This window comes from Populus euphratica, unplaced genomic scaffold (assembly GCF_000495115.2).
Source record: "Populus euphratica unplaced genomic scaffold, PopEup_1.0 scaffold148.1, whole genome shotgun sequence".
NCBI lineage: Eukaryota > Viridiplantae > Streptophyta > Magnoliopsida > Malpighiales > Salicaceae > Populus > Populus euphratica.
In genome coordinates, this window is record NW_011500035.1 from 384,946 (window position 1) to 397,581 (window position 12,636).

At 35.9% G+C, this 12,636-nt stretch overlaps 1 protein-coding gene across 4 annotated transcripts; it reads right to left on the reverse strand.

Moving 5' to 3' along the window:
• Nucleotides 1–1,182: 1,182 nt before the first annotated feature.
• LOC105142695 (mitogen-activated protein kinase kinase kinase YODA-like) lies at nt 1,183–8,848 on the reverse strand. 4 transcript variants are annotated; one of them, XM_011050459.1, is made up of 13 exons: nt 8,760–8,840; nt 8,567–8,661; nt 7,020–7,842; nt 6,188–6,925; nt 5,801–5,888; nt 5,597–5,659; nt 5,121–5,281; nt 4,909–4,984; nt 4,602–4,661; nt 4,405–4,512; nt 3,979–4,218; nt 2,580–2,671; nt 1,183–2,499 (listed from the first exon to the last, which is right to left on the reverse strand). In XM_011050459.1, the coding sequence occupies exons 3-13, from the start codon at nt 7,577–7,579 to the stop codon at nt 1,977–1,979; spliced, it is 2,709 nt and encodes a 902-aa protein (XP_011048761.1). In that variant the 5' UTR covers nt 7,580–7,842; nt 8,567–8,661; nt 8,760–8,840; the 3' UTR covers nt 1,183–1,976. The 4 variants fall into 4 exon arrangements, 3 of the variants coding, with proteins under 3 accessions (XP_011048761.1, XP_011048758.1, XP_011048759.1); XR_845592.1 differs by having other exon boundaries at nt 1,578–1,595; nt 1,732–2,499; nt 8,567–8,848; XM_011050456.1 differs by having other exon boundaries at nt 8,567–8,848.
• Nucleotides 8,849–12,636: the final 3,788 nt, after the last annotated feature.

The following is a 12,636-nucleotide window of genomic DNA, read 5'->3' on the forward strand; positions in this document are numbered from 1 at the left end:
CTTGCATGCATTAAGATCATTGATTGAACGAAATTGGCTTCATGGGCAGACCTAGTTTCCATGGACTGGACTGGGCCTCGCGCTTTAGCTCGTAACAGAAATGAAATGGATAAACCGCCACTGTCCACTGACCTTTGGAGAGTACAACCACAAAGAAAGGGCTACTGCAGAAGTTGTGGGAATGATAAGAGAGAGAAATTGAGCGAAAAAGGAGCATCTGGGTTCTCAGCTTCTTCCATAGCTGCAAAAGTTACACAAGGGATTGATGGCTCTGGTCTCACTGTGTTAATGACTCTGTAATTTGAGAAGAAAGTAACAGAATAAGTAAAGAGAATTGCAGTGTAATGCAAAAACTGGATTTTCTTATTGCTTGACCATCACAATTACTTTATTTATACAATCCTTTCTCCTGTTTCCAGCCATTAACTGACTTTCTAATTGAATTCGAACTGCTAAGTAGCTCCCGGCCAACTAACTCATTGCCACGTGTGATTCCCTTCTAACTGCTAACTGCTGCTTCCTGTTACCTGTACTGCTGGCTGCTGTTTTTGTTAACAAGGTTGCTTGCTTCTTTCAATCTTTGCTCCTGACAATTAATCCAAGTCTTGTAACACACTGCCATTATAACTGGTCAAGTTCTTTTTTCCTCCCAAAAATAAGCAATCTTTTGAAAGCAAAAGCGTTGGTGAAAAGTTCTTCATCTGATGACCATTGATGTTATTCTGCTGCAAGAGCATCAAGTGGGATTTGAGCAGAAACAGAACGTTTATATAGTCAAGGGGAGTGAGGAATATGGTAGCCAGCAGGGAGGTGCAGGACGCAATGGACCAAGGGAAATCCTAATGCAAAAGTTGATGCCATGGAAATGTTTTTATGCACAATGGCATCAGTTTAGAAATTTGCAGCAGACTTCTAAGTCCTTGAATCTTCCCTTAAACCTTCTCATGTAAGTTAATTGGATGACAGGAAAAATGATCGATGGACTATAATTTTGACTGATATTTTCATTTTGCTTACGTTGAGCAGCTTTTATTGTTTCTACTTCGTGACAGATCTTTACCGAATGCAGATATACATTTGTTAGTAACAACGCAGGAATCATAGCAACACCATTCATGCTTTCTAAAGACGAACAAAAACTTCAATCCGCTCCATCATTTGAATGGCTTCGTAACTCAATGATAAGTAGAAAGGCACAAGATACCTTATTATTAAGTAAATTGATGAGAACTAGGAAATACAGAAATCCCTGGACTGGATTCTTTTCAGTTGCTAGTGGTAAGGTACATACATGTTAATCAGTTTGAACGACAACAGTTAATCTGCCCCAGCATAAACCATTGCACGAAACAGATAAGCACAGGCTCGTCAAATCCACATCTGCTGCGTAAAACAAATTTCTAATCCCAGTTCGGTTCATCTTCTGTACAGCCGTTTCAGACCCAGAAAAGTAATAATTGTACTTGCTACTTCTATACCATGATCTAAAAGAATATACAGTTCTCAATGCCATGAATAATTTCCTTACTAAAGGAACACTGCCATACAATGGATTGGGGGGGGGGGGGGGGGGGGGGGGGCTAGAAAGATTTGCGCTCTTAAGTTCGTGCAAGTTCGCAAGTCATGTCACCACAAAATGCCCACACGAGCGAGTTTCTTACTCTAGTTAGCAAGCTCCATTTCAGTGCATCTAAAGATCCGACCAGAGTGAGTACTGTCAAATACCTTAACATGCTTGTCATGCATGGATCCGAATGCATAAGCTTGGAACTACACGAACCAGTCTGCCCCCAGCCACTTCATCACCTTAAACCTTATTCCACATTTCCTACCCCTTATTGAACATGCTAGTTTTCCACAGCTGTTAATGTCATGAATAAAAAATCATATAGAACCAAAATGACCATCTCAAAACCTTGAAAGCTTGCTTTGATCTGTCAGTCTTTGATCCGTCAGCCCACAACCAATTTATTAGATTATATACCTCCAGTTCGACTGGGTGAAGGAGAGTTGGGACTGGGACTTAGATCCAGGGATGGTTTCATTTTCACATGACCCCTCAAAAGCTGCCGAGACACTCGATCAGCCAACACTGACTGTCCGTCATAAGGTTCCCCTTGAGTAGGCCTTCCAAGCTGCTTTCCTATGAGATCATTTTCACATGGAACCAGCTCTGAGAAGATGGGAGAACCTGGCTGCATTCCTCGAAAAAGATCAGGACTGGAATCATTATAAGCCAAGCCATTGACATATATGCCATTTGAGTGATTTGGCATGTTTCCAAAACCCTCTTGGAAGTGAACTGAATGCTTCAAGTGATTAAAAGGTATAGCACCAGTGCCACCTGTCAGAGGTGTGGATGAGCCAGAAGTGGTCCGTGGGCTAGCTATGGGTGAAGGAGACATTCTTCCATTCAGATGTTGTGGCGACCTTGAATGCAACAGAGGGCTTCCAATGGGAGAAACAGGGCATGATATGTTCCTTGGAATGTGTAAATCACTACAGATTTTGGGAATTGAAATCAGACAATAAGATGATGATTTCAGTAATGGCAGTGATATTGTAAGAGAGATAGATACCTGGTATGTAGACCAGTTTTTGATACTCTAGATGAATGAACCGCGAGCCTCTCTGAATCCAAGGTGAGAAAATTTCTTGCATGATTAATGCCCTGAAAAATTATCAATAAAACACAGCAACACTTAACATAGCTGGTATCCAAGAGAGGAATGATGCAATAGACATGAAAAACTGCTTGTTTGAGATCTCAGAGTAGCAGCATCAAAATATGTTAACCAACAAACCAGTCAAAAGTTGCTAAATCTTCTTAGCCCAGGAACAGCACTACCTCGACAGGATTTCATGCAAACCTAAATCAAGGCACTTACAAAGAGACTAGCACTACATGAAAACACGCAAACATAGAGACTGCTACTACACTCTACAAGCAAGATGTATTGCCACTACATGTACCTCAGCCTTTCATCACAGATTTTAGGAGAGCTCAACTAATCCTTTTCTCATAAATGGAACTATTTCTACATTCTTTCAAGCAGACATTTGCTCCTTCCAGGTCTTGCTGTCTTACAACATTAAGAGCACTTCCGTAGCTGTCATGAAGCATTAGTTAACTTCCTATAAATTCACCAATTTGTTCCAAAGTTGCTGAATGGGTCAGAAATCCAAATTTAAATGGGAAAAAACAATTATCAAAAACTACACCCAGATCTTCTTCTATAAGTGGTGTTCTGTGACAATTAACCTTTACATGCATTTCCAGGTCATCAAATAACCAATTCGTCTCCATGAACTCTTTCAACAAATCTTTACTGCACATTGCAAGGCAATCTAACTTATTACAAAAACATCTTATGGTTTTCGTCCTGCCCCTGCCTTTGATGACAGATCTAAAGGTGTCTCCCATGTCATGCTTCTAACAAAAGCAGAAGAATACGGGTTGTGTAACCTTCAACCCTAGACACATATTGGCTTATCAACTTCTCTAACAGGAGAGAAATCCAATGGTGTCCTCACATACATACTAACAAAACAGAAAAATATAGGTTATTGTTTATACAGCCTCCCATCCAGTGATGCATCCTCTTTGCTACATGTTCTGCTTGTATCCTTACCAGTGCAAACTTCTCTCCACAAATTCAGAGAAAGCACTCTATACCAGATTGTAAAACTATTGTGACAAAAACAAAAAAAAAAAAAGGATGACAATTTCCACAAATAACCAAACTTCTTTCTTTCCCTAATTTTTGTTAGGCATCATTACAAATTCATACATTTATCATGGCATCAAAGGACTACAAAAAATGCATTTCAGCACCATATCAGAGATAAATTTAACATGATGCATTTCCTAATTAAAACAAACAGAAAATACTAAAGGAAAGAAATAAAGTTCAACATCATGGCATGTGAAACTTGACCTCAGTAGAAATGAATGGATAACATGAAAAAAGGAAATACCAGAGTTTTAACTCCATTTGAAACCCCAGGGGGTGGATCTGTATGATCAAGGCACAGAATAGGTCTTTCCAAAGGTGCAGCTAATTTTACAAAAGGATGCTCTAAAAGCTGGGAAGCTGTAGGACGATGTAGTGGATTGCGTTGCAAACATTGCCTTACAAAGTCCTTCCCTTCATCCGAGAGGTCCTCTGGAATTTCTGGGAGATCCTTGCTATTTCCAATTTTAAACATGGCAGCAACCTTAAGCCCGCAAAACAAAGATAGCAGACAATGAGAAGAAAAAAAATAATCAGATACCTGTGAAATCCTTATAAATGAGAACCGTGTGTATACATTAGAATAATTCACATCGGTATCCTTGGATCAACTAAAATATTTAGCTTTTAGAAAGCATTACATTTAAATATCATCATATATTGGAATTACCCCTTCAAACTGGCTCCAAGGTGGTTTTGTAGTAGCCATCTCCAAAACAGTGCATCCAAGACTCCATATATCCACAGCAATATTACAGCCATTTGGGTACTTTATAACCTGTGCAAACAATGAAAAAGAAGGTTTAATATAATATGGAGAACACCATATGATAAGGAAAGAAAGATCGAGCAAGAAAAGACTCTGACCTCAGGGGCCATCCAATAAGGGCTTCCCTTGAATGATAGCGGACATGACTGCCCAGTGATCTGCAAAACAGAGATTAGGTCAGCTGGGCAAGCAGGATATGACCATATGGTCACCAAGTGCATGCACCCAAATGATATAAACTTAATAAATCAGTCTTCACAAGGTAATTTTTCTTGCTGGTAAAGGATTACAAGAGCTGCCAAGTTGTCATATGCACCATTCAAATCCCTAGATATACATAAATCAGCTCCTGCTCAAAGTGAAATTTATCTCATTTTGGAGCAAAAACTAAATGCCCACACTTACATGTTTTGCCATGCCAAAATCAGCTAATTTAACACGACCATTCGGATCTACAAGTATGTTTGCTCCTTTGATATCTCTGAAGAGACAAGATATTTATCAAAACAATAAATGAATAAATAAAGGAGGAAAGGCAAGAGAATATTAACAATGTTTTAAGTTGAGAAAACAAAATGTTACAATTTAGAAGATCAAACAAAGGCAAGTCCACTCACCTATGGACAATGCTTTTAGAATGCAAAAATGCAAGTCCTGACAAGATTTGCTGGGTATAACTGCGAATAACTTGCTCGCCCAACTGGCCATACTCCTGGAGAAGTTTATATATGGACCCGCCAGATACAAACTCCAAGTATATATAAAGTCGGTCACCAACCTGTTCAAAACATCATATAGTAATTTCAATTGTTGATTCAAATTGCAAAGTGCACACAATGCAGGAACACTACATGCCGACTTATTGCACTATGGAGTTAAATAAGTCCAAACTCAAAGTGACCAGAAACTTAGTTTCTAGAGCACCACTATCAGGCTTTATGATCACTGACTGCCATTCTAATCCTTACATAAAAGGACTGATTCTAATAGCCAAAGATTATGGTATAATAACGCAAGATTCAATATAAATATCAAGGGGTTAAATTCAATAGCATCTGCATGCAAAAGATAAAGAATGGAGCATGAGACATACCGTCTCAGATCCATAGTACTGCACAATGTTTTGGTGCCGAAAGCGGCTTAAAAGAGAAATTTCCTGTCAAAAGACTGAAAGTAAGAACTTCTTCCAAAGTTATTTAAAGTTTTAATAATAATAACAATAAAAAAACTGTTGGCAAGCAACAAACTTTATTTTGTTGTCACAGGAAAATTCATTGTAAATGCATAATCAACTTACCTGCATCAACTGCTTAGCACTTTCTTTTGACTTGGCATCATCTGAAAACACTGTCACCTCCTTCATTGCACACATTTCACCGCTTTCACTGAGCGATTGTAAAGGAAAAAATCAGAAATAATTTCACAAACATTAGGAAACTAAGGAATAGTTTAAAATGGCATTCAATCAAAAAGTGGATCCAGTCATGTAAGTTATCATGAGAAAGAAGCCACAAAAAAATAATTAACTTAACTGATAGAAGTCATCTTTCCAAGTTAAAATTGAAGTCAGGATAGCAATTACATAATTGTAGATCGTAGACAGTTGAGTATTATGCATCAAAGGCATTTACATGCAATATTGCTAAATCAAACAAATTCAAGCATCTGCTTTTGGGGCTTATACCTGTTAAATCCAAGATAGACATGTCCAAATGTGCCTCTACCTAGCAGCTTTCCTTTTTTCCAGCGAGACCCAGGGCTTGTTGGGTTCTCTGCCCTTCCTGGACTTCGTGGCACAGAAGGAGATGCTGCTGCCGAGTTTGAATGAGAAAAGGGAGAGGGGCTGGAAACTGTTACAGGAGGGAGGGGTAGCCGGTGACTTTGTTGTTTTGCATCATCTGGCCAGCTTGTCTGGGACTCGATTGTCCCTCCTGCTCTAGGATGAATTGGAGTAACAGCACCGCTCTGGACTCTAGAGCTGGGGCCAGGACTGGTCATTCTAGGACTAGGTATTGGAGAACATTCAGGGCTACCCCTGCTTTGCTGCCAGAATAATTGTCCTGACATATCCCCTCCCATTGAATTATGTCCAGAATTGTAACCTGAACCAGGGCTGGAGCAGTGGCCAGATCCTAGTAAATTGACATCTGGGTATGGCTTCCCAGCCCAGAAAGCAGAGTTTATGACTTGCTCAGCGCCAAATGCTCTCATAGGACTTCTGGAAGGACTTGACATATAGCTGTCTGGAGCACTGCAGAAAGAACCATGTTTTGGAACCTGTAGATTCGGCACATGACTGCTTATAGGTCTCCGTTTAGGTGACGTTGGGGAGGTATGGTTGCCAAAAGAAAGGTTAGCTGGTTTCTTTGCCTCTCTTGAGTTCACTTGGCTGACGGTAGCACAGTGATCCTTGACCATTGCACTTCAGTGGAAAATGCAGTTCATTTGCATGAGTTAAATGAGGTAGCAGATAGCCCACAAATAATGAACATTTAACAAAAAATACACAGGCTTACCTGGAAGGGCTGCTAGCAATAGTTCTGGTCCCAAGGTCATAGTCAGTTGCCAGAGGACTACGATGTCTGGAGTCCGCAGGATCTTCACTATCAGTGGAGCTCTCACTGAAAACTGAAGCAGTGACCAAATCCCCATCTAAATCTGTTGGATTCGACTTATTGTGAATGCATCCAGGTCTTGGGAGAGGCAAAAACAATGATGACTTTGCACCCTTTTCCAATCTTGGTTTTGTTGATACACCAATTCCAGAGTCTGTACGCCCCACACTTGCAGGGTGCACACCAGGAAGGGGAAGTGGTTGGGCATGGGGTCTCTCAGCAAAACTTTGACACCTAGAAACATGTTTTGATGAAGGTGATGGCGATCTTGTTTCTGCTCGAGATTGAGATCCCCTCTCTGAGATTGTGTCACTGCAGCGTCTTCGAGAACCTCCAGGTCTACCATTTAGCTTACCATCAGATGGACTCTTAAATCTTCTGTGTAATGTATCAATAAAACTTTCCTTGTTTGCTTTCTTCTTCACTTCTTTAGATGATGACTTTCCCCACCATGAAGGCATCTTTTTCTCAATTTTTCTGTTTGGTTTTGAAGGATCACTATGCAAATTTTTCCTAAGCTATTCCATACTGATATCAAACATTCAACATAGCATCTCTGTATGAAGTTTCGAACCACATGAACACCCTCGAATGCTTGATGTCTTAGAAAGTTCGAGTCCTTCGTTCAACAACGAAGTTCACTACAGGAGTTGCATGAAAGTTGCAGCTAACATTCCAGGAAGGAAGTTTTGAGTGATATCGTAAACTTTCAGAGATTATAAACCTGCAGACATTATAAACCTGCAGACATAAATTGAAGGTCCATCTTCAATTCTCTCAAGAAACTGAACATCTTCAAAAATAACAGAAATTAACCAAAACTATAAAATTTACAAGAGCTAAACCACTAACACTGTCTCAGAAACTTAATTGCAATAACACATTTGCATGAAGAAGAATAAATATGATTTCATCTTTTTAATTCTAATCACGCATTTGTAAGAGCCGAAAAGTGTTAGTAAGAAGTCCAAAAACCCATTATTGACTAGTTTTTAGGTTTAACAAACAGCTTCAAGTATAATTCCAGGAATATCCATTTGACTTCAATAATGGAAAGAAACATCAAATGTAATTTTCCAAGAAAAAGAAACACTCCATTCCAATACTTACAAATCTAAATACAGTAACTGACAAAACCCAAATTCCTTTAATATCTGTAACACAATTATTAATCTCAGATTTTACTCTCTCTTTTTTTACAACTATAAAAAGAGCGAGCACAAAGTGGGTTCCTTCACTCAGTTTCTTTCACATTCTCTTCATTCACGCCTATTTTCTCAGGAACCAAACAGACTCTAAAGACCTCGAATTGCTAAAAGGAAGAAAACTTTACCAAACAGATCTAAATTTTTGAAAAACAAACATGACGCGAACAACAAACACCGAAACCAGATCCATTTCCTTCAAAATATCAGTAAAAAGAAAAGGGGCATAAGAAAAACCCTTACTTTTCCATATGCTCGATGAAGCATCGAAGCTGAGGTAGAGGTAGATGAAGTGATGAAGTGATTGATTAAAACAACAAATCTTCCAAGTTTGAACTCTGAAGAGTGAAAGAAGCAAAAATAAAAGAGACCCAATAAAAATCTGAATCTAAGAAATGAGAGAAAGATTTCGAATTTGAGAGGTAGTAACGAGAACAAAAGAGATCGCGTTAGATAGAGAGAGATTTTGATAGAAATGTAGAGAGAGAACAGAGAGACTGTCTGAACTCTGACACGAACTTTGTATAGGCGTTGATATTTACCATATTAATAGTTTAATAAAATATAATATAATACAACAGTACTGCTGGTGCGGTTATTATTTATTTACTACTATTATTATTATTTGGAATTGTTGATTTTTAATTCTTTTTGTGCAAGTTTTACTTGTAGCAGGGATCCGAAATTCTATGACGAGCTTGGAAACTTACTTCCTTCCTGTGTTCTTTTATGCTTGATTTTGTCTTGACATCATGGATTAGCAAAGATTACAGAACATAATTAAATTGTGATTTATTGTTTATTTAAAATCATCGAATTTTATGCCTGAGATTCGGTTCAAATGATAGATGTGCTTACTAATTGTTACTTTAAATTAGAACCAAAGAAAAACCTGTGAGCCAAACCTTTTATCATTGTTGTAATTGGTATACCAAAGTGAATATAAATTACATATATAAACCTTGAAATAAATCATATATTTAAATATTATTTAAGAATTTAAATTTTTATGATGAGATATATTTAAAATGACATTACAAGTTTTAAATTTTAAATAGTTTTTAGTTATATGTTAAAGAATAATATGTATCATATTTAGAATTTTATCTTATAATTTAAAATTTTTAATTTAAATAATTTTTTAACTTAATATTAAAATTTTAATAACCAAACAATCACAAATTTAAATATCATTATTTTTATTATAATTTATTAATTAATCACAAGATAACTCAGGAATTTTATTTGAAAGAGTATTTTAAATAGTAATATAAATATCTCGAGATGTGAAGGTTTGCATACTAAATAAAGTTAAATTTTGAGGTTGGAATTGCAGCGGGGGGATTAACTGGAGAATGATTTAATATTTTCATAGATGAAAATAGAATATAAAGATGCATTCATGTGCGTGGTCTCTTTTTCTTTTTGTTTTTGGACGGTTGAGAAATCATGGAAGCTGTTAGTAGCCCACGATTAAGACGCACCATGCAATGACTGATCCAAATTGAAATCAGTTGTTGACTGCATTAATGGAATAAAATGGAAGGAGCGGCGGCGGCGGCATCATCTACAAGCAACACAAAGGGGTTTCCGCAACCTCTACACGATTATTTGTCGAGAATGCAGCAGGCGGGGATACAACCAAGTATACTTATATTCTGAGGGTGTTTATTTCAGTTTTTGTGGCTGAGAATTAGGATAATATTGTATGAATGTGAACCATTGAAAATTCATAAACTTTCGGTATAAAGCATCATCTCCACTGGGAGGGAGCTGTGCTGAAGTTCTAGTGAAGAATATATTTCCATGGAATAACCTTTTTACTGTTTTGCTAGCAGGCGAGACCTAGCTTACTGTTTTGGCACGTATGATTAGATAATATAGTTTTCTGGCAAATGGGAGGGGGGGAGGGATTCATGCAAAATTTGCTTTTATGGGGTTTTATATATATAAAAGGTGCCATGGACGGTGGATCGATCCACTTTTAATTTTGCAACGATAATTAATGTGTGCTGGGTAATAACAGCTTACAGCGAGCACAGATGAAGAGACAACGTCCAACTATATATGGATGCATCACATGGTTAGCCAATCGGCTTGCTTCAAGGTAGCTTAATTAGAGGGAGGGTAGCTAGCTAGCCAGCTTTTTTTTTTTTTTTTCTATTTATATCAAAGTATCTGAATAAACTTATATATATCTCGATTAACAATCGCCGAGAGCTTAGAGAGCTGGTGCGGCTAGCTTGGTATAATTAGCTAGCTAGGAAATGAAGAGAAACGAGAGATGGAGATGGAGAGAGGACGGCCTGGGATTAGGGGGAGGGAGATTATGAACGTGCCTGCCTAATTAACCCGAGGCACCAGCCTTGCAAGGGCCTAATTAAGTGACAAAAACACAAGCATAATCAAGTGCTAATTAACATGCATGTGTGTTTCTTTTCTCGCCGAAACACAACCATGAGGTAATTAAGGGAGGAGGAATTAATTCATCTATGTCCCTTAGAACATGCCGGCAGATAAAAAGTCAAGCCGCATGCATGGTGCTCTTCTTCATGGGGGCTCATGCCTCGGGTTTAATTTCTTGCCAAAAATGTCACCCTTTTGACAATCTTTCTCATTAATAATTAAATATCCATTTGACTTCTCTACTCAAAACCTAAGAGCTCACGTGGGCTTCGAACAACACTAAAAAAAAAAAAGTCAAAAGATATGTAATTGATATCAGCCCGTGCAAATATCCATATTTTTCGGGAAAAAATATATGCGTCTCCAGGTCAAAAGGTTGGGGAAAAACAAACCTTGCGATGCATTCAAAAATCTACAAAATATTATCTCTTCAGAAATTAAAATATTATATATGATAGCTATTTGACACACTTGTCATCACGGTTGTAAATTCTTCTTTGAAAAAAACTGCAGGCTATTTTCTAAAATGTAAATTAAAAATTGTATGGAAGTATCTAATTAAATGAATTGGTAATTATTAATGTAAATAAAAAAATTATTAATCATAATTTAAAGATAAATTAAAAAAATTAAGAGATGGATGGGGTTTAAAATATTTAATATTGCAGTATGAGTTATTTACCTGGTTGTGTTTAATAAATTTATATATAAAAATCAATACATAACAAAAATCAACACACATAAAATTTATTAAATAAAAAAAAATTTCATAACGACCTCTTTTAGTAAGGCATATATTAAAATTTTTGTAAAAGGGTAAAATATTGATGACATCTTTTTAAAAATTTATACAAATAAAAAGTTCAATAACCAAATTAATTTTTTTAAAAAATCTCACTATTATAATCTACAATGAAATGTTAGAAGAGTAACAGTAAATGTGTCTACAGTAAAATAGCAACAACTTATATATATAAGTCTCAATTTATCTTGCAAAATCATTTATATATATCTCTAGAATCTTGTTAAATAGATTTAAAATTGTTTTGAGATTTATTACCTAAAGATATTATCTTATTTGATTTTGAATAATTCTATAAAGGTTAAGTTGTTTTAAATTACAAGTCGTTTAATTTTTTAGTTTTCAATGGTCATCCATATGAACCACTAGTAATAAATCTTCTAAATCTTTATTTACGAGAGAGAGATTAATATGCCTAAGGTGTTAAATATCTATTTTGTGACTTATATAATTTTCCTCTCTAATGGACAACCACATAAATATAAGAAGCATAACTTATTATTTATAAAAAAATTAAAAAACCCTATAAATTAATAAAATATCAATTTGTCCTCTGAATAATATTGATATATTAACTCAAGATAATTTTATAAATTAACTCAATTAAATACTTACTTTATTTTTCTAGGTCTATAAATATAATCCATATATTAACTATATTGTAATATTTAATTTATAAAATATATTTTATTCAGGTTATATTTAATTAAATTATCCCAATTTAATTTCTAAGTAATGATTCTTAGTAAGTCCTTTGCAAGCAACTTGGTTGTAACCTTCATTATCATTTCTTTTTTCATTTTGGAATTTTATTTAAATTTTTATATTAGATGACATTTACATAATTAACTAAAGAAACTTTGAGTTACATTCTAGGAAAATTAGATGAGTAAAGAATTCACAACCTATAAAAAAAAATATAGATAAGGCAAAACACACATGCCCTATTTAAAAAAAAATACAATCATTTAACCACCAAATAAAAACACAATCACATTGATTTTTAATATACATAATCATTTATTATGTATAAAAACATTTTAATATCATGATAAATTACATTACATGTTTCAATTTTAATTATTGGTTTTATGTGCCACTATAA

What these genes read in the sequence shown, in the direction of transcription:
- LOC105142695 (XM_011050456.1), bottom strand. Translation starts at nt 7,579, where the DNA reads ATGCCTTCATGGTGGGGAAAGTCATCATCTAAAGAAGTGAAGAAGAAA. An exon ending in CTTATTGGATGGCCCCTGAG is followed by an intron (nt 4,513 to 4,601) that starts GTCAGAGTCTTT and finishes TTGTTTGCACAG; the next exon opens with GTTATAAAGTACCCAAATGG. An exon ending in CAAATGGAGTTAAAACTCTG is followed by an intron (nt 2,672 to 3,978) that starts GTATTTCCTTTT and finishes ATAATTTTTCAG; the next exon opens with GGCATTAATCATGCAAGAAA.